At 25.8% G+C, this 22,227-nt stretch overlaps 3 protein-coding genes across 3 annotated transcripts; 2 read left to right on the plus strand and 1 right to left on the minus strand.

The window, feature by feature from the left end:
* The first annotated feature begins 2,103 nt into the window (after positions 1-2,103).
* LOC122501040 (ectonucleoside triphosphate diphosphohydrolase 5-like) lies at positions 2,104-5,314 on the plus strand. The gene is made up of 4 exons (XM_043610267.1): positions 2,104-2,171; positions 3,110-4,237; positions 4,325-4,501; positions 4,958-5,314. Exons 1-4 carry the CDS (start codon positions 2,151-2,153, stop codon positions 5,033-5,035), a joined length of 1,404 nt encoding a protein of 467 aa, XP_043466202.1. The 5' UTR covers positions 2,104-2,150; the 3' UTR covers positions 5,036-5,314.
* Positions 5,315-6,665: 1,351 nt separating this feature from the next.
* Positions 6,666-13,063, plus strand: LOC122501043 (ectonucleoside triphosphate diphosphohydrolase 5-like). Its single transcript, XM_043610271.1, has 4 exons — positions 6,666-6,903; positions 9,597-10,715; positions 12,536-12,712; positions 12,784-13,063. The coding sequence occupies exons 1-4, from the start codon at positions 6,883-6,885 to the stop codon at positions 12,859-12,861; spliced, it is 1,395 nt and encodes a 464-aa protein (XP_043466206.1). The 5' UTR covers positions 6,666-6,882; the 3' UTR covers positions 12,862-13,063.
* A 69-nt stretch (positions 13,064-13,132) lies between these two features.
* Positions 13,133-22,180, minus strand: LOC122501041 (protein nessun dorma-like). Its single transcript, XM_043610268.1, has 5 exons — positions 21,942-22,180; positions 19,118-20,045; positions 16,348-16,552; positions 15,984-16,247; positions 13,133-13,627 (listed from the first exon to the last, which is right to left on the minus strand). Exons 2-5 carry the CDS (start codon positions 20,023-20,025, stop codon positions 13,376-13,378), a joined length of 1,629 nt encoding a protein of 542 aa, XP_043466203.1. The 5' UTR covers positions 20,026-20,045; positions 21,942-22,180; the 3' UTR covers positions 13,133-13,375.
* Positions 22,181-22,227: the final 47 nt, after the last annotated feature.

The raw sequence follows: 22,227 nt of genomic DNA on the forward strand, positions 1-22,227 counted from the left end.
TATAAATTTCTACTTAAATTTAAATTTCATATCTTTATAAGATATATTTATTTTAATCTTAAAATTGTTTTAGAGAAAATTTTCCTCAGCTTCTGAAATTAATAAGTTATTTATAAAGAAAAATATTTTAAACAAAATAACAAAACGATGCATACAGCCAGATAGCTTGCAGCAAGCTTGTTATAGAACATTTGCAAGATTGCTACAAGCTTAAAATGTCCCTTCCATAAGAAGCTTGAACAAATTTTCTATATTAATGTTATATTTTTATAAATTAGTTTATTAATTTTATGTTCAAAATTATTGAAAATTTATCTCTTTCCAGAAGAGAGAATATTAAAAATTCGTACAATGTAAAATAAAAGCATTATTAGAACTATAATAATATTAGCCAGGTATATTATTTATTTTAGCTATTTTGTTAGCTAGATAATTAGCTGCTATAGCTAACAACGCCTAGCTAATATTTAGTAGCTAGAGTACCTAATATAATTGCTATCCATATAATAGCAATTAAAATTAGCTGCGATTGCTAAGAATTAGTTGCATTAGCTAACTTTTTTTCTCCGCGTGTACATTAATTTAATATTAATAAAATTTTTAGTAGCAATTTTTAAATTAAAATTTCACATTGTAGTAAACAGAACTAAAATTATACAGTTTAAAAAAACTGTAAAAAAAAGAAAAAAAGTAATCATTTGTCACTGCTTAGTTACAGCAAAATTATAATTGCAGAGAAAATTACTAACATAAATAATTTATTGTATAGGTAACGTCGAAGTAAAAATGTTTAGATTAACGTCACTTTTTTACAAAAATAGGTAATTTATAGTTTCCTTTGTGCTGTCCATTGGCTCATTAAATCTCTAGATGAAGAAAGTAGTTTATTAAAAACGTTTGATAACGTCTACTAGTTGATCTTGGAATTTTAAACTTTGAACAGGCAGAAAAATTCCGGGGATAATATTAATATAAGGTTTCAATTTTCTTTTCACTATAGAATGCAGTATTATATTCAAGAAAACGCTTTTGAAAACCATATTTAGTTAACAGAAAGTGAGGCAATTCATGTGTAATATCCCAATTAGAAAATTCAATTTCTTGAAAAAAGTTGTAACTGGAAGAATTAATCGTCCTCTTTAGTGGTAATAGCTAAAAATTTCTAAAGTGTGCCACTAATTTTCCCATGAAAAGATTTTTATATGTCGTTTCAATAATTTTAACGTATTTTCGTATCAAAATATAATTCCAAAGTTGTTTTGCAAAATTTTAATTTTTGTAAGAGTTATTGTTTAAACAATTTTTATGTATCAAATTATTAAATAAATTTTTTCTACCGTTCTATTTGATGGATTTTGATCAAATTTTGTATGAATACTATGCAATAATCATGCTTTTAAACAAAAATATTTGTTAGATTTTGTTCATTACTTAAGATAGCGCGTCTAAGCCTCAGTGATCGCGATCATAAAAATATTAAATAACTTTTCACCTAATGCAATATAATGCCTTTTTTTAAATACTCGTAATAAAACAGGTAATCATAATTGATTAGAAAAAATACGAAATTAGACGGAGAAGCTTATTTTATTTCTATTTGTTTATAAAAATATGTTAATATATTTATTCTGACAGATTCGTTAATTCTCTTTTCATTGGTGACATTTTTTCAATATTTCAAAAAATTGACCTCGATTTTTTATAAATTACTATTTAATTTGCTATTTTTACCAAAATCTGTCTACTGTTTTATTTTAAAATAAATTATTGCAAATTAAAGCTATATAGTTTTCTCCTATCGATATAGAAATTTTCGGAATGCCCTATTTTTTGTTTTTAAGATTGTTCTGCGCCGCAATCCATTTTATTTTTTTCGGATATTACAATTATTACTTATTGGATGTAGTCACAATAATTATTCTTTGATATTGATAAATAAAGTAAATGAAATTTGAAAAAAATTAAGACTTTAGTCTTTCGTCAATATAACATTTTGTAACTACGATTGTCGAAGATGTGGCAAGAAAATTTTACGACAAAAGACTTATCACAAAAATATCGTGGAAGGGGGACTCGCTTATATTTTCGAGAAAATTTTTCTGTCTTTTCTTTATAGACTAACTTTCCATTGCTAGAACATATTAAGAAGGATGTCTGCTTTAAAGGGGAAGGTAAATTTACTTAATATACTATTATTTTATTGAAATTGGAAAAACTTAATTTTTACATTGCGTATAATGATACAAATGTTTTAAGAATTTTTTTTACTGCATATTTACTGCCTAAAATGTATTATTTATAGGTTTCTGGGGTCCTCTATTTATCTGAAGTTAGTTTAAAAAAATTGTAAATGGCAAATCCAAAATGGAGGACGAAATTTTTAAAAAATTATCAGATTTTAATGTCTTTTGACATTTAAGAATTTTCTGATTTGCTGATTAGGAATTTGAAATAATTTTTAAAAAATTCTTAAAAGAAAATCCAATATGGTGGATACATTTTTGAAAAATCGAATCTTCTTGCCTGATACATTTGTTATTTGGGCATTTTTAACAAACATTTTTTAAATTTTCATCCGCCATTTGGAATTTTTGAAATCCGACTTCAGAATCATAATCAGCGACACCAAAAGCCCTTGAATATCCAATGCTGTGGAAATCCATTAACTTGTTTTAAATTTCGTCCGCCATATTGGATCCGCCATTTTAAATTTTGACAAACTAATATCATATTCGTAATCAGCGACCCCAAAAACCCCCAGATACCGATTGATGTAAAAATCCAACTGTATGAAAAATCTATGCATTTAAAAACATTTTCTCGGGGTTAAACTCATTTACAGGGGGGTTAACGATGTGTAGAAATGAGTATCGCAAGGTTTTTTCTATTATTTGATCAATACACAAGACAATAAAGTTAATTTCAAGAATGTGCCTTGAAAAAAAATTAAGTCTTCCAATACCTAAAAGTTTAAAAGTTCTAGAGATATGCCATATAATAAAAATCAACAAAACGTAAACTTATTACATATATTGCAATTACATTAACTTTCCAATATAAGCATGAGGCATGTCAACATATCTTAACTAAATAAGTAACATTTTTACAGTTAAGATTAGATGAAGATGATCACAATATTAGGGGTTTTAACAATAAATCGAGGTCAACAAACCAGAAGAATGTGTCAAAAACCATTGTAAAACAATACACGCTGTTATTCCTGGGATTTGTGTTATCAAGCCATGTGGCGAATGCGAACGGTTCAACACTTCCTCCAGTTGAAGAAACAACAACACTCGATTCTCAGAAACCTCTTTACGCTGTCATTATTGATGCCGGATCGACTGGATCTCGAGTATTCGCATTTCGTTTCCGCACTTCGACTGAGAATGGCAGTCCAGTCTTGGAAAGCGAATTGTTTCATCAGGAGAAGCCGGGCTTGAGTTCATACGCCGACAATCCTATCGAGGCGACGAAATCTCTTGGAATTCTTGTTGAAAAGGCAAAATCCGCTATTCCTTCCTCCGAATGGGGCGACACTCCACTTCTTCTGAAAGCCACAGCCGGCCTTCGACTTCTTCCTGCTGACAAGGCGAATCGAATTCTAGAGGTGACGAGAAATTTTCTTAACTCTTCCGGTTTTCAATTGAACGAAAATTCGGTGTCAATAATGGAAGGTGTTGACGAGGGAATTTTCTCATGGGTCACTGCCAATTTCCTACTGGGACGATTTAGTCAACAGGGCACGCAAAGTCTGGTGGCGGTTATCGATCTTGGCGGTGGATCAACACAAGTTACCTATCGTCCTAACGAGGAAAATATAAAAGCTTTAAACCACTCTATTCATAATATCAGTGTGTTTAACCAAAAAATGAGTGTCTTTACTCACAGTTATTTGGGCATGGGACTCATGGCTGCGAGAAAGGCAATTTTGATACCGAAATCAGCAGCGAAAAATGAAAATGGAATTGTCGTGGTGCACTCGAAATGTTTTGATCCATTAGCTAATGCTGCGTGGAAGTATGGAAGTCAAGATTATGAAGTTATGGGTTCAGCAGAAAATGCACCAGAAGTTGACCAGAATAGCACCAAAGATGGGGACAAAAGTTCGTCTAATAAATTTGAAGATTGTCTGAATTTGGTTAAAAACTACACAAATACGATTGAAAATAGACCAGTGGGTTTAAACAAAGAAGATATTTTTGCCTTTGCGTATTATTTTGACCGAACTTCTGAGGTAAAGAAATGACAATTCGATAAATTCTATTTTTTTAATCAGTTCTTCTTTTAATTGTTTCTAAATTAATGAACGTTGCTTTCGTAGGTTGGATTGATAGACCGAAAAATGGGAGGAAAGATTACGCTTGAAGATATTCATAAAACTGCTTTAGAAGCTTGTAATATCGGGAATCGGGAGCAACCATTCATGTGTCTTGATTTAACTTACATTTACTCCTTGTTGACAGATGTTTACGGTCTTAATCCAGAAAACAATCTCCAGGTAACCGCAGGGTTTCTTTAACATGCTTCTTCTATTTTTATTAATCATTCGGTTCAGAGCAAAGTTTACTTCTTATTCTAAACTACAGTTTTTAATAATAATTTATAAAAATTTAACATTTTTACTTTTACACACTCACAGTTTTTTTGAAACTATCAAATGGATACTAAAGCGGATTAAATAGATGCCAAAAATTTAGATCAATTTTTTATTTGATCCACATTTTTGGTATCAATTCGTTGCGATTTCATACTTTTAACTTAGCAGTGATGGATCAGATTGACAATGAATTAAAGTAATAAAATTTCTTACCAATTTCTCATGTTACTTTTAATACAAAAATTTATATAAATTTTACTTTTTCTATATTCAAAAAAACTTTGACTATATAATCTACCCCTAAATAAAGTAATAAATAAATGATATTTTGAAGTAATATAAATTTTGTATTTTCAGATCAGTGACAGTATTTCTGGTCATCAATTAAACTGGGCTTTAGGATTGGCTTTGAACATGTTACAAAGTAAATTTTAATATTCAAAGGAGACGTATTTTTTTTAAACAAAATGCGTTAAAATCATTGTTAAAATTTTTTAATTTTGAAAATTCTATAAATTTACAATTAAAAACATACACTGAAAAAAAAGTTCTGGTTGGAATTACCAGAAAACCTGTTTTTAACTAGAATTTCGTGTTAAATATGCCCTAACTAGATTTTTTCTGGTTAGGTTAACCAGAATTCTAGTTAATTTAACCAGAATTCTAGTTGTTTTAACTAGAATATCGTGTTAAATATACCCTAACCAGAACTTTTTTTTCAGTGATAATGAAAATAATTATATTATTTGATGTATCAAATTTCTGTTAAAATTGAAACGTTCATAATTAAAGAAGCATATATGTTTTGAAGAAGTGTTTTATTTCTTGAAATGACTGAATTTTGTTAACAAAACAGAAATACGTGAAATCAATATTGAGGGTCAACATTTTTAAGGCTCAAAATTTTCTGCTTCTAAATTAAAAATGGATTTAAAATTTGAATTTCTAGTAAGCATTTCGTATTTGTATAAAGATTACGAAAAAGTTCCTCTAAAAACCTTTTAATTTTTTATATTTATTTGACAATGATTTTTAATTGAAAAAAAATTATAACCGGTTCTTCGATCGGAACCCTCAATTTATAATTAATTTCTTCAAATTATTTTACATATGAAGATTTGATTTTCCGATTTTTATTATTACTTTGAAAAATAATGATTAATGATATATAATTGCATAAAGTTATTCATTTATGCGAGTAAAACATTTGTAACACGAATAGTATTCAAAGTAAACACAAGTAACAATTGTATTACGAAATTTAAAATGTTTTTTTAAAGGAGAAACTAAGAATAATCTTCTTTTCAAAAACATATAATATTTTATAGTGTAAATTACGTGGATATCCCAGTAGCTGTCCATTTTTTAAGAATACTCGTGTAGTAATATAAATCAATTTTTTAAAACAATTTTATAATATTGTTGTATTGATATAATAAAATTATTAGTTTGCGTAAATAGATTCACAAAATATAATTTTTTTATAATTGTTATTGTTAAAATAAAAGTGAACAGTAACTGGATCATCAAAGGAAATTTTTTTTAGTATAAAGTTTTTTTTAGAGAATTTCCTTAAAAAACCTTTCTGTCTATATTTTTAAAATTTATACAAACTAAAAATATTGAAAATTTTTTAATAGTTTCCTCATGGAAAGCAAATAAAAATAAAATTCCTTGTTTGTTAATTGCTATATAAAAATTTTGTATATTGTTACAAAAATTTTTTTTAACTTTCAAATAGAAGAAAAAATGTGGAATAAATGATTCTCTTAATTTTATTTTGGATATAAATTAAATATTATTTACACAACACTCACATCATTAACTTTTTATTTTCTAAAAATTGTAAATTTGATTTATTTAATACACCTGCGACCACAATTGAACAAATTTCTTTTTAATACATCTCACTTATAGATAAATTATTTTTTCTCTTCTACTATTAATATAAATTAATAATAATCTCTCTAAATTTGATTCAGTTAAAAATATATAACTGATTTAAAACATGGATACTTTTTAAAAATGAAAAGTTAGAATGATTTTGATAACAACTTGTTTTATTAATTTATGAAGAGTTTAAAACATATTTTTCTCTCCATCTCTTTTTTTATCATAATTACACGCTTCTTAGAAATTATGTAGTAAAAAATATGGTAATAAATTTCCGTACAGACAAATTTATTGTCAAGAAAGTTTAAAGGAGGGGATCTCTCTTATAAGTTCGTGACAATTATATTCATAGAGATCTACTTTCAGTTCTGTAGTACAGATCAAGAAAAATGTCTGCTAAAGAGGGGAAGGTAAAATTATCCAATAATATTATAATATTATTTAATTTAAAATTTAAAAGAAATGGTTTTTGTATTATATATAAATGCGTTCATTATTTTACACTTTTTTTTATTCTGCTTTGGCGAAACTCACATCGCTTATAATCAACGATTTAGAAATAAATATTTTTCTTAACAAACTTTTAAAAAATTGTGTTTAAAACATTTTTTAACAAATTTTCTTTAAAAAGAAAAATTTGTATAATTCAATTATTTAAAAGAGTCGCATTTCATTATATGTGACGCTCCACGAGAAAATGGACTTTATGACAAGAGTAAATAAGGTCCCTTTTCTCGTGGAGCGTCACATATTATGTCTACTGATTAGATTTAGTATTATATAAATAAATTATTGATAAAAGTATTAAATTATATGCAAGAATACACAAAATATGTTTTTAAAATTATTTACCTACAAAATAACCCAATTTTACGATTTTTATCCATTAATTATGAGAAAATGTGGAATCATTTAAATAAATACTTACGAAATATAGAAGAGTTCTTAAGACGATCTTTCACATTTTCTTTGAACTTTTCTTCTTTTTTCTACTCAAATAAAAAAAACCTTTAAATAAAGTAACTATTTAGTTAAATTCGTCAATATTTCAATGCAACTTTTTTCCAGATAAATGAAAAAATTTGATTGTTTCAGAATGATCACGCATTCTAAAAGTTTCACGTTAGTCCCGAAACTATACATTACAAAATAAACCAAATTACAATTTTAATCAAGGTATTACTTACTTTTAAATTCACTGCGATTTAAAAAAAAATACTTTTGATAAAATTCTCTAACATTTCACTGATTTCCTTGACCAATTTCATTTTTTCTTACCTGTGGTAACCACAAAGCCTTCGAAATTCTCAACTCTCTTTTTTATATAACTTTAAATGGAATATTACCTACCTAGGGGAGAAACGCAGTCTTTTCGGACGAGGGCGATAAACCACTCGAGGCGAGAAAGATTCGTCTCTTCGAGGCACGCACTGTATTTTTCACAACAACCCGACCAAGAAACCCTACATTTACTGTACACAATTTCATTAAATAATTAAGTTGATCTTTTTAAATAATTAAAATTACTTAGAGTAATATTGAATAGTGACATTACAAATTATTAAATTGAAATAAAACCTGATTGCTTTTTGTGATGTTGAAATTTTGTTAGTTACTCTCGATTGTCAAATTTTGAGAATTCTGCGTTACAAAAAGCGCACGTCAAAATAAGCATTTTTTGCTGCTTATGATAATTCAGGCGGTGAACGCTGCGATATTGATGATGACTTCTTAAAATTAATAAATTCACTAAATCACTGTTTTTAAACAAACAAAGGTTACAAAATCAGAGGAATAAACACGTTTCGTATCTGCATGCATGTATACAGAAAAAAACGCCGACCGGTGAATATGTTTTACGTCGTCTGCCATTGGCTACGCGTCTGCGCAAGCCTTTTTTCCCCCTCTGCGTCGCCTGGTCTGAAAACTTCGATTTTCAGCCTACTTCAGGCTGAGTCCAGAATAGCTAAAAATCGTCTCGACTTTCAAGACGATTCGATGCGCGTACATACATTTTTGCTTACTGCGCATCGAAATCGAGACGATTTATTTGATTGTGGACTCAACCTCACATGGCACAGGTTTTCGACTCTGGTGTGAAAAATACTTTTGCGCCCGCTCTCACTTAAAAATGTCAAAACGCATCTCGATTACATAAAAATCCATTTTTAATTGAAGAACAACTTCTTTCATCATTAAAAAGAATTCACTGCTAGTGCTAGTGCTCTCAATCCCATACTTTCCATGCAGTTAACGGTGTTCGATGGTCTCTTAAATTTCTCGATAATGTGCGATTAATAGTTATCACCCAACAAATACGGCAAATGAGGACGTGAAATTGGTAAACATTCATTTTCTAACAAAAAATTAAATAAATGAAAAATTCATTTTCATCTCGAATAGGAAATGAATATAGGAAAGCGCAATCTCAGTCCGCCATGACAATCGGTCATATTCAAAAATTCACCATGTATTAACATGGGGAATTTGAATATGACCGACCGGAAGTTATTATTATTATTGAGAAAAAATTATTCGAGATGAAAAGGTCTATTCAGAAACACAGTTGCAGCGCATTGGAATTACCATAGCAATGTAATGCGAATCATTTTAACAGCTGAGCCTTTACGCTCGCTGCATGGTTCTGCCATCTACTGGAAAAATGGCTGTAACACACGTCTTGCTGCCTGTCATTACATTACTTTTGTATTTCCAATCCTGCAACCGCGTTTTTGCATGGATTAACAAAACCTTTTGAATTCAGACAATTAAAAATATTTGTGACAAATGTACGTTGTCAGATTTTGTAAAAAGTGCCTGTGATAACAGAGAAAAATTTGTTAGAAAATGAATTTTTACCAATTTCACGTCATTTGAAACAGGCAGTGCCGTTTTTATTGGGCGATAACTGTAAGTTACACATAACCTACAAATTTTAGACACCATCGAACGTCATTCATTTGTTCGACCGTATGAAAATAGCGGCCATTTTTCCCCTAGGGAAAAATAACAGCTGTTCCTATGCGTTATTTTAGCCCTATAGGGTAAAAATGAACGCTAATTGGTTACTATCTTCTAAAACTAATATTATACATTTTTACAGTTAAGATTAGATGAAGATGATCACAATGTTAGGAGTTTTAACAATAAATCGAGGTCAACAAACCAGAAGAATGTGTCAAAAACCATTGTAAAACAATACACGCTGTTATTCCTGGGATTTGTGTTATCAGGCCATGTGGCGAATGCGAACGGTTCAACCCTTCCTCAAGTTGAAAAAACAACAACCCTCGATTCTCAGAAACCTCTTTACGCTGTCATTATTGATGCCGGATCGACTGGATCTCGAGTATTCGCATTTCGTTTCCGCACTTCGACTGAGAATGGCAGTCCAGTCTTGGAAAGCGAATTGTTCCATCAGGAGAAGCCGGGTTTGAGTTCATACGCCGACAATCCTATCGAGGCGACGAAATCTCTAGGAATACTTGTTGAAAAGGCAAAATCCGCTATTCCTTCCTCCGAATGGGGCGACACTCCACTTCTTCTGAAAGCCACAGCCGGCCTTCGACTTCTTCCTGCTGACAAGGCGAATCGAATTCTGGAGGTGACGAGAAATTTTCTTAACTCTTCCGGTTTTCAATTGAACGAAAATTCGGTGTCAATAATGGAAGGTGTTGACGAGGGAATTTTTTCTTGGGTCACTGTCAATTTCCTCCTGGAACGATTTAGTCAACAGGGCACGCAAAATCTGGTGGCGGTTATCGATCTTGGCGGTGGATCAACAGAAGTTACTTATCGTCTGAACGAGGAGAATGTAAATCACTCTGTTTATAATATCAGTGTGTTTAATCAAAATATGAGTGTTTTTACTCACAGCTATTTAGGCATGGGACTCATGGCTGCGAGAAAGGCAATTTTGGTATCGGAATCGTCAGCAAAAAATGAAAATGGAATTGTCGTGGTGCACTCGAAATGTTTTGATCCAGTAGCTAACTTTACGTGGAATTATAATGGTCAAGATTACAATATATTGGGGTCAGTGGAAAATTATTTTGAAGTTAACAGTAATAGTATCGAAGAAGAGGACAATAGTTCGTCTAATAAATTTCAAGACTGCATAAATGTAGTTGAAAAGTTCACGAATACTATAATCGACAAACCAGTGGGAATGAATAATCAAGTGATTTATGCTTTTGACTATTATTTTGACATAATTTCTGAGGTACGAAGATTTCAATCTGAGTAATCAGTTCACATTATTTATATAACAATTTATGGTCTTTTTCATTTTCATTTTAAATTCTGCAAACCGACTAACTTCGAGTCGTAGATTTACCTAACAATTAGAAAAAAATTACAAGCGAAATAATTTTTCTTCATTGATCTTTCATATGTTATTACTCAAAGTTCAAATTTACGTATAATTTCGTTAAAAACAGTTTTCATGAATGAAAAATAATAAAAATACGTGTTTTCTTATTAAGGGAAGGGGCCGGTAAAATTTCAACTCACCTAAATTTTTGTTGTTTATTTGTGATCAATATTTTTTCTTTGGCAATTTCTAGTATTTAAAATTATAGGTATATACTTTAAAAAATTAAAAAAGAATTCATTAGTACCTATTTTTTAAAATAAAACTCGATATTTCGAAAAATTTTAATTTCTCTTATAATTTTGATTATTTTTTTATATACATACTTCTTCTATGATTCTGAACAATCAATTGAATGGATTTTCAAGAATTTCAATTTTTTAAAAAATAAAAAATTGTAAAACAGTTAAAATTGTTACTTTTTTAAATATTCTGATTCACTCTAAAAATGATATGATACTCAAAAAGAATGTTCTATTACATTTATTTCCGAATTTCTCTAATTGTAAAATTATTCGAAAACATCAATAGTTTTATTTAAAATAAATATTTAATTATTATTATTTTTCCATAGGAATTAAAATTTTCAAAAATATCAAATTTAAACCTTTTGAAATTCTCAAGAATTCAATTATTTTTATAAGTAATAAATAATAAAATTTTTCTTAGGATTTCAATTATTTTTAATAAAATTTTTAATGAATTCCTCGAAAAATTTAATTATTTTTAAATATTTTTGCAAGAATTCAATTACATTTCACAAATAATAAAATTCTTCGCTGAAATTAAAATATTTTCAAAATCTACTATTTAAGTAAAATTTCTCAAAAGAATGCAATTATTCAAAAATTTTAATAAAATTCGTTTCAAGAATTCAATTATTTAAAAAAAGTTGAATAAAATTCGTTGCAAGAATTCAATTATTTTCCTAAATAATAAAATTCTTCACATGATTTCAATTATTTTTTATAATTTTTGCAAAAGTTCCTAGAGAATTTTCAAATTCATTTGTTTACAATTCAATTTTACGAAATTTTGATTATTCGAAAAAATAATTACAGTTTTTGAGATATTCGGTTAAAATAATATTAAAAATAATTGAAATTCTATGATGAGATATATTATTCATGAAAATAATTGAAAAATTAAATTATTGCGAAAAAATTTGTAAATAGTTGAATTCCTGTGAAATTTTTATTATTTATAAAAATAATTGAATTTTGGAGAAGAATTTTATTATTTCGAAAGATAATTTAAATTTTGAATAGAATTTTTTGAAATTTTTGAACAAAATTGAATTTCTGCAAACATTTGTAACTTCTCTAAAATTCAATTTTTTTAGTGTTTTTAATAAAAATTCTTCTATAAATCCATGATTTTTAATAATTAATTAAATATATATTAAAAAATTAAATAAATAAATTGCAATTGATTAAAATATAGTTTTTATCAAAAAATAAAATATTTTGAAAAATGTGCTTTAAATTTTACAACTTTTGACTTAGTCAGATAAAAACAATTTTTCTGCATTTCTACTTGTAAATTTTAATAAAAATATACAATGAGCCTTGAAGTTAGTCGATTTGCATTATTTGAAATAGATTTAGCCTAATGTTAAATGTGGTTTTAAATAATTTTGTACCTAAATTCTTGAATGTATTTTCATACAGATTGGATTGATAGACAATAAACAAGGTGGAACGATAACAATTGGAGACATTCATAGAGCCGTCTTAGAAACTTGTAGAAAAGCGAATTCTGATCAACCGTTTCTCTGTCTCGATTCGACTTATATTTATTCATTGCTGACAAATATTTATGGTCTCAATTTTAAAACTAAGCTCCACGTAAGTTATGAATGAATAAAATAAAAAATTCTAAGTAATTTACTAAAGTATAGTAAATTTTTTACTTCTAGCTCTATGAAGAAATCTCTGGTCACCAATTAAACTGGGCTTTGGGATTGGCTTTGAAGGCATTACAAAGAAAACTTTAACAGGCTTTACAGCTCTTCTCCTATTTTATAAAATTACCCTTTTATCCTTTTTTGTGTTCTCATTTATATTTTATGTTTAAACTCGAATGTGGTGTTGATTTATAGGACAAATCACACAATTTTTTTCTGTCTATGTATTTTTTAAGTGTTTAAATCTTCTAATTTTTGTTAAATATTTTTATAATAAATATTTTAAAAATAAGTCTTTTATTTTTTGAAATTAGTGAATTTTATGTAATAAAATAAAAATCCATTTTCTTTAGTAAAAAAAAAACTTTTTTTTAATAGACAAACACGGTCAAATCATGACAATAAAAAGTGGTACAAAATTTTGTATTAGTATAAATTACGTGAAATCATTTTGTTAAAATTCCTAATTATTATACAGTTCATCACTAAGTATTAAAACAAACAAAAAATTCGAATTGAATTTGAGATTCTCTTTATGTGTAAATTTTACACTTTTTTAAAAAAAAATATTTTTGAAAATAAATTAAAAACTGAAAATTTATTTTCACGAAATCATATCCTCAGATTTCGCTAATAAAGAGGTTGTAGTTTGTGATTTTAAAAACACATCACCTTTGCCATTGTTTGCAAATTTACAGCCTTCCAGAGAGATTTCTGACATTTTTTCTAATAATTCAGTGCCGCCTGTTTTGCATTCACAGTCATTTAAATATTTTCCTGACTCCATACGAATGGCATATTCTTTCAGATTTTTTAAAGGACTGTTTGTCATTGTCAGTTTAGAATCATCTTGAAGCTAAAGGAAAGAAGGAAAATATTGTAATTTATTTTCTAAATATAAAGAATAAAGAAATTAAATCAAATAAATAAAGAATATTGTTTTTTAATTCAACGATATGATTGAAATTACACTTTTCTAATCATGAGGCCTCGAATCGATTTTAAGGCGCAAAAAAAGTCGCTTTAGTCGGTTAAAAATAGAAAAAAAGTCTTTTATTTAATTTAGTCTTGTCACAAAAATTTTATTTTATATTTCCCTGACCTTTCTAATTTTTAAATTCAATTATTTAAAAAAAGAATAATTTTGTTAAATCATTATTTAAATCTTTCTTTTTTGTTTTTCCTCGGGGGAAATAATATTTAAAAATATTAATTTAAAACCTTCTGAAATTAAATAATTTCTAAAAATTACAATTACAACCCTTCCAAAATTCAATTATTTTGTACAATTTTTAACTAAACTTCATCTCTAAATCAATTATTTTCAATAATTTTCCGAAAGTTCTTCGAGAATTTAATTATTTAAATACGAAAATTAAATTTTTTTTAGATAATAATTTGTAACTGTAACTGGCCATGTTTTTTTTAAATTATTAAGGAATAATATTTTCAAAAAATTATAATAAAGGAATTCTTAAAATTAATTTTTTTTTAATATTTTAAAATAATTTTTGAAAGATAATAGTTTTTCAATTATATAGAATTGAAAATATTCTAAACAAGTCAATTTTGGTAAAATATTTTTAAAATAATGAAATTTTTGAAAAATATAAAAAAACAATCAAATTTTTGAACAATTTTAAGTATAAATTCAAATTTCTCTGAAATTTTAATAAATCTAAAAAAGTAAATTTTCAAAAATGTTGATTTACTTTGTTCGAAGATATAATTGAATCTTAAAAAATTGTGATGAAACAATTCTAACAATTAGTTTCTTAAAAATGATGTAATGTAATTTTTAGAAAATAATTAAATTTAGTAAACAAATTTTTGTATAATTTAAAAATAAAACGAATTATTTCAAGAATTTAAATTAAAAATTTGATTAATTTCTCCAGAATGTTAAAAATAATTCTAAAAATTTGTAGGTTATCAAAAATATTGAAAATAACTTAATTTTAAAAATTAGAATGAAAAAATTATGAGAATTACTTTTTTCGAAAATATTTTAATATAATTTTTAGAAACTAATTTTGATTAATTTTCATTTTTATTAAATTTACACTTGAAGATTTTTCATTAAAATTTTTGAGAATTAAATTATTTTCAAAATTTTGCAAATTGAAATTCTTCAAAAATTGATTTTCAAAATTTATAATAAAACACTTGAAAGAAATCAATTTTTTTCAATTAAATTTTACAAAATTTCAATTATTCAAAATCTTGTTAATTGTATATTTCGAAAATTTAATTAAAAAAATTATTCAAAAATAATTTTTAAAAGATTCGTCTATTTTTCACACTATAAAAAAATCAAAATATGCTGCATTTTATACTAAAAACGTGGTATTTTATTGCAATATTTGGAAGAAATATCGAAAAATGTCGCATTTTTTGAAAATAGTTGAAGAAAGCAGAAAAACACATCGGAGACAAAAAATTGGACAAAAAATCCAAGTGAAAAATTCTAAAGTACAAAAAATCAAAAACAAAAATGTCCAAAATAAATAATGAAATATGTGAAAAAACCACATTCTTACTTTTTACGCTATAAAATCGGAATTTAAAAAGTTAATGTTAAAATCGAAGGATTTTAATTATTTAACATAAATAATAAAATTCTACACACAAAAATTCAATTATTTTCAAAAATAAAAAAATTCTTCACAAAAATTCAATTATTTTTATAAATGAAAAAATTTCTAGAAAAATTCCAATTATTCTACATAAAATTTTTTAAACGATTATTCCAAGAAATACAATTATTTTCAACAAATTTTGATAAAATTCTCTACAAAAATTCAATTATTTTTTTCAATATAATTCCAATTAAGTTACTCGATTAATTTAATTATTTTCAGAAATTTAAAATGTTAAGTTTACTTACTTTCGAAATGAGCAACTCAAAAAAAGGACAATTTCATTCAAGGCAACCATTGAAATTTTTATATCTCAATTATATTCATTGGAGTTTTAATTTCTTTGGACTTTTTGACCAGGACAAAAAATCCAAAAAATAAGTCCAAAGTGAAACTATTTTTTTTTTACTTTTTTGGATTTTATTTACTTTGGATTTTTTTGTTCGGACCTTTTATTTTAGACTTCTTGTCCGGATACCAATATCGGAGGCTTGAATCATGAAAAAGGTAATTACCGAACGGTACCGTATTTAAAACTCAATTCTTTGTAATTAAAATTATAATTTAAAATACCTGAATTCCATCTATGCATTCTTCGAAATGACATTCGCTTAAATTAGCTTCTCCTCCTGAATGAATCATGATTCCAGTTCCTAATCCCACTAAAGTTGTATTTTGTGCGGTTAGTTTTGCTCCTGGCAAAACGATAATTCCTATTTTAATTATACTGTGATTGGATGTGTAAATTCGACATCCATCTAACTTTACTGTTCCTTTTCTCACAAGAATTCCCGCCTGAATATCTCCCAAATCTATCGTCAAATTCTCCAGTATCACCTTGAAAATCGCAAAACAAAAATTGAGATTCATTATTAATTTTTAAAACATACATTTTCTAATGAAAGAAAATTATAATTTTATGAAAAATTGTGCTCACTTCTCTACCGGAAAAATCTAATAAAGACGGACCGCTTTCAGTTTCTTTGGGACAAATAATCGTCTTCTCGGCTGAATCAACTCCCTTGATCATTCCGCCGTCTTCTAAATTTCCTGATCCTCTGATAGGATGATCGCCTCTTCCAAGAATAATAATATCTCCTGCGTCACAAACGTCTAAAGCTTCTTTTAAACAACTGGACGTCCTGTAAAAAAATTATACGAATTTCAATTCCTCTAAATTTCTTTTCTTTAAATTTACATAATAAAATTCAATAATCAAATGTTTCATTACAATTATTACAGGGCTTGAAGCAGTGAAAGTATTTAAAAATACGGACTTTACGGACCAAAAAAAAATTACGAAAAAATTACGAACCAAATACTCACAAAAAATATAACCAGTCGAAGTCAAATAAAAGAACATTTTACTTAAAATTATAAATTAAATTTTTTCATAACTATAAAACATGAAGAAATCAATAACTCCGAGTCTTCGACTCGGAGTGATCGATATCTTCATGTTTTATAATAATTAAAGATGGCAAAATTGATAAAATCATTATATTATAGTAAGAATTTTGTTACTGTAAAAAAACTATTTTCATCATTTCAATTCAATTATTATTTTCAAGAATTTTTAACTAAAATTCTTCTTTAAATCAATTGTTTTTAATAATTTTCGAAAAAGTTCTTTCACAATTTTCAAATTAATTTCTTTACAATATTCAATTTTACGAAATTTCAATTATTTTATTAGAAAATTATACTAGAATTCAATTATTTAAATACAAGAAAAAATAATTTATTAAATAATTGAATGTTTCTTAAAATTGAATTCTCATAAAGAATTTTATCAAAAAAATTTTAAATAATTGAATTCTTTTGACGAATTTTAATAAAATTTTTAAGAATAATTATACATTTTTCGAGAAATTCGATTAAAATTGTATTAAAAATAATTGAAATTCTGCGATAAGTAAAAGTTTTATTATTTATGAAAATAATTGAATTTCTAAAAAGAATTTTATTAAATTTCTGCTAATATTTTAACACCATACACTTGAAAATAATTGAATTTCTGCAATAATTTGTAATTTCTCCAAGATTAAATTTTTTTTAGAGTTTTAAACTAAAAATTCTTCTATAAATCCATTGTTTTTAATAATTTTTGAAAAAGTTCTTTAAAAATTTTTTAATTTATTTTATTACAATTCAATTTTACATAATTTCAATTATTCGGAAATTCTAAAATTAAATATATATTAAAAAATAAAAATTTCAAAAAAATAATTTCAAGTAAAATTGAAATAAATTTTTTTAAAAAATTAATTCTTCTACAGAATAGTTAGTTAAAAGTGTGAAAAATTAAACTTTACAAAGATTTTAATATGAAACCTTTTCAAAATTTAATAATTTCTAAAAATCCACGTTATAATGCTTTTAATATTTAATTATAATCTAAAATTTTAAGTGAAATTTATTTTTAAATTAATTTTTATTAGAAAATTCTACTAGAATTAAATTATTTAAATAAAAAAATTAATTTATTGACCAATTGAATTCTTATAAACAATTTCATAAACAAATTTTTAAAAAATTGAATTTTTTCGACGAATTTTAGGAAAAGTTTCAATAAATACACTTTTAGAGGAATTCCATTAAAATTGTATTAAAAATAATTGAAATTCAGCATTGAGTTTTATTATTTATGAAAATAATTTTGAATTCCTAAAAAGAATTTTATTTGCGAAAATAATTGAATTCTTGCAAAAATCGTATTATTTATTACAATAATTGAATTTCTAAAAAGAATTTTATTCACGAAAATAATTGAATTCTTGCAAAAATCGTATTATTTATGAAAATAATTGAATTCCTGTAAATTCAAAATAATTAAACGTAAAAATAATTAAATGTTTGCGTAGAATTTTATTAAATTTTTTTTAAATAATTGAATTCTTTTGGAAAATTTGGAAATAATTGAAATTTTGCTAAGAATTTTATTTAAATTTTTGAAAATAATTGAATTTCGGAGAAGAATTGTATTATTCCTAAAAATAATTGAAATTTAGACGAGAATCTTTTAATATTTGAACATAATTGAATTTCTGCGAAATTATTATTTATTACAATAATTGAATTCCTATAAAGAATTTTATTTACGAAAATAATTGAATTCTTGCAAAAATCGTTTTATTTATGAAAATAATTGAATTTCTGTGAATTCAAAATAATTAAACGTAAAAATAATTAAATTTTTGCGTAGAATTTTATTAAATTTTTGTAAATAATTGACTTCTTTTAGGAAATTTGAAAATAATTGAAATTTTGCTAAGAATTTTATTAAAATTTTTGAAAATAATTGAATTTCGGATAAGAATTGTATTAGTTCTAAAAATAATTGAAATTTAGACGAGAATTTTTTAAAATTTTGAACATAATTGAATTTCTGCGAACAATTTTATTAGTTTTGAAAATAATTAAATTTCTGCTGTCATTTGTAATTTCTCTAAAATTCTCTAAATTATATCGTTCAATTTAAATTTTTTTAAGAAATTCTTCATAAAATTCAATTACTTTAAAAATTTTCACCTATTCGAAAAGAAATCCATTATTTTCAAAAAAAAATTTAAAAGAAATTCGTAAATTCAATTATTTCTGAAAATTTTAACAGTTTTTAATTTTTGACTCCTAATGAATTGAACCTTTTTCAATTTTAGTTTCTCAGTTTTGCCAGTTGAAAATAATATGAAAATTTGAATATTTACTTGACAAATGTGTCGGGAGGTAAAAATCCTTTGGCTTGATTCAAAGAAGAAACCGTCTCATCTAAAGATCCACCGAGCCAAACGAAATAACTCTCAATTTTCTTGACTCCACTTTCCCGCCTTTTGCTCTCAATTTCCATAACACTCGAACTTTGATTTCTAATTAACACATCCCTCATTGCCGGATTCTCCAAAACTTCCATTTCCGTTTTAATTTGTTGCAATCGAAAATGCAACTTTAACAATTGACAGGCCTTGCCATCGTCCAACGAGGCATTGTGCACATCCTCATCATCAGAAATATCAACTTCCAATCTTGAAATTTTCTCCTTTATCTCCCTTCCTTCCCTCATCAACGTTCGAATAACGTCGCAGGTCTTTTTACAAATACTGCCTCTCTTCATGTCGAAAAACAATCTCAGCCTGGGTTCAAGATGCGACAATGTCCAATCGCAATTATCGTCGTCGTCATGATCCCAAGGCATCCACAGATAATTGTAGAAGAATCGAAGTTGGTCTATGCAATTTGCCGTTGCAATCATATCCAAGGCAATATCGTCTTGATGCTGTGTTGGATACAATTCAATGAGTGGTACGTCATATTTTTCCGGCAAATGTATCTCCTCTTGGACGGCGACAATCTTCACGAGGGCCTGAAGTTCGAGAAAATCCACCTGTTGAATCACAACGGCCACTATTGTGGGATAATGAATTTGAAAATCTTGGCAGGTGAGTTTTGGAATTTTCCACAATGCACGCCAGCCGACTGGTTCGATTACAAATTCCACGTGATACGACCATTCGGAACGAATTTGCGAGGCTGAAACAATTTCCTCTCGATTCGACAGAATTCCTGTATACTCAACGAGCCTCTCCTGAAGACTCTTGTTAAACGTAAAGATTTCCATTTTAATATAGAAAATATTTCCTGAAAAAAAAATTTCATTATTTTCAAATAATACCCCAACACATTATTTTTTTTATAAAAATATTTATTAATTTTTATAAAAACCTAAAATTATTTTTAGGGTTCTGTACACAAAGTCTAACGTTCGGAACCCAATAATAGTCTCGATCTTTAGCAAAATTAAATTTTTTGCCCTGGAATAAAAATTACTCCATTTTCAAATGGAGGTTTTTCAAATCGAGGTTTCAAAATTTTTAATGTTTCAAATTTTGAGACATATATTTTTCAAAGTAGAATCTGAAAAATAGGGTTGCCACAAAAATTTAATTTATTCTTTCCCTGACTTTTCCCTGATTTCCGGATAAAATTTAGACAAAATTTTCCCTGACCCTAAAGAATATTTTGATTTACTTTAAAAATTATTAGATACTCAAAAAAATGTTTTATTACATTATTTAGGTATTTACGAATTTCTTTAATTGTAAAATTATTCCAAAACATCAATAACTTTTTTTTAAATAAATATTTAATCATTATTATTTTTCCACAAGAATTCAAATTCGCAAAAATTACAAATTCTAACCTTTTGGAAATTCAACAACTTATACAAATATTTAAGAAAAAATCAAATAATTTACAAAAATTTTAATAAAATTCTTCGCAAGAATTCAATTATTTTTACAAGTAATAAAATTTTTCAAATGAATTCAATTATTTAAAAAAGTGTAATAAAATTCGTTGTGTGTAATAAAATTCAATTATTTTCATAAAAAATAAAATTTTTCACAGGATTTTAATTATTATTTTTAATACAATTTGAAATAAATTCCTCGAAAAATGTAATTAATTTCAAAAAATTTTAAGAATTCAATATTATTTTCCTAAATAATAAAATTCTTCACAGGATTTCAATTATTTATAATACAATTTTAAGTAAATTCTTCGAAAAATGTTATTGTTTTCAAGGAATTTATTAAAATTCTTCAAAAAAAATCAATTATCAATTATTTTTATTAATTTTTGCAAAAGTTTCTTGAGAATTTTCAAATTCATTTGTTTACAATTAAATTTTATGAAATATTGATTATTCGGGAAGTTTTCAATTAAATATATATATTAGAAAATAAAAACTTCAAATAATTAAAAAAAAAATTCAAAATTATTCAAAAAAATTAATTCTTTAGAATTGTTAGTTAAAAGTATGAAAATTCTGATTTTCAAAGATTTTAATTTGAAACCTTTACAAAATTCAATTATTTCTAAAAATTCACGCTATAATGCTTTTAATATTCAATTATTATCTAAAATTAATTTTTAAATCAACTTTTTATTAGAAAATTCTACGAGAATTCAATTATTTTAATACAAAAATAAACATTTTATTGAATAATTAAATGTTTCTTAAAATTTAATTCTTTTGGCGAATTTTAATAAAATTTTGAAGAATAATTACACTTTTTGGAGGAATTCGATTAAAATTGTATTAAAAATAATTGAAATTCTGCGATGTATTTTATTATTTATGAAAATAATTGAATTACCAAAAATAATTGTATTATTTATGAAAATAATTAAATGTTTGTGCAGAATGAAAACAAATTGTCTCTACTTCATATATTTAGTTGTTTTTTTAATTTATCAAAATGTCAGCTTGCCCGTATATTGAAATATTAAAAACTGTTTATTTTGACTGGCCAAATAGAGTCTCTTTTTTATTTGGCCTGATTTTAGATATTAATTGTATATTTTTTTAGATACACTGGCCAAATAAGAAAACTAACTTATTCTGACAGTGAACTGGCAGAATATTTAAACCACCTTATTTTGACAGTTAACTGACCGAATAGACACTCCGTTTTTTTTAGTATAATCTTATTTTTAATTTTTTTGAAACAAATATTTTAAAGCAATACTCACTAGTCTGATAAAATAAATGTAACGGAATTCTTGTATACAAAAGTTTGACACTCCTAATAAATTTGACGTTTAGAAGGAAAAATATTTAATTTATTTATTTTGCATGCTCGTGAAAAGAAATAAAATCGACAATCACATATTAGAGACTTTTTCTAGGATTTATAGAATCAAACTTAATAAATAATAAATTAAAAAAACTCTTTGTTTATGTTTACTTTTTAAAATATTTTGAGGTTATGTTATGTCATGACTCTCATGACTTTTAACGATCTTAAAGGTAAGTTTT

Source organism: Leptopilina heterotoma, unplaced genomic scaffold, assembly GCF_015476425.1.
Source record: "Leptopilina heterotoma isolate Lh14 unplaced genomic scaffold, ASM1547642v1 Lhet_198, whole genome shotgun sequence".
Classification (NCBI taxonomy): Eukaryota; Metazoa; Arthropoda; class Insecta; order Hymenoptera; family Figitidae; genus Leptopilina; species Leptopilina heterotoma.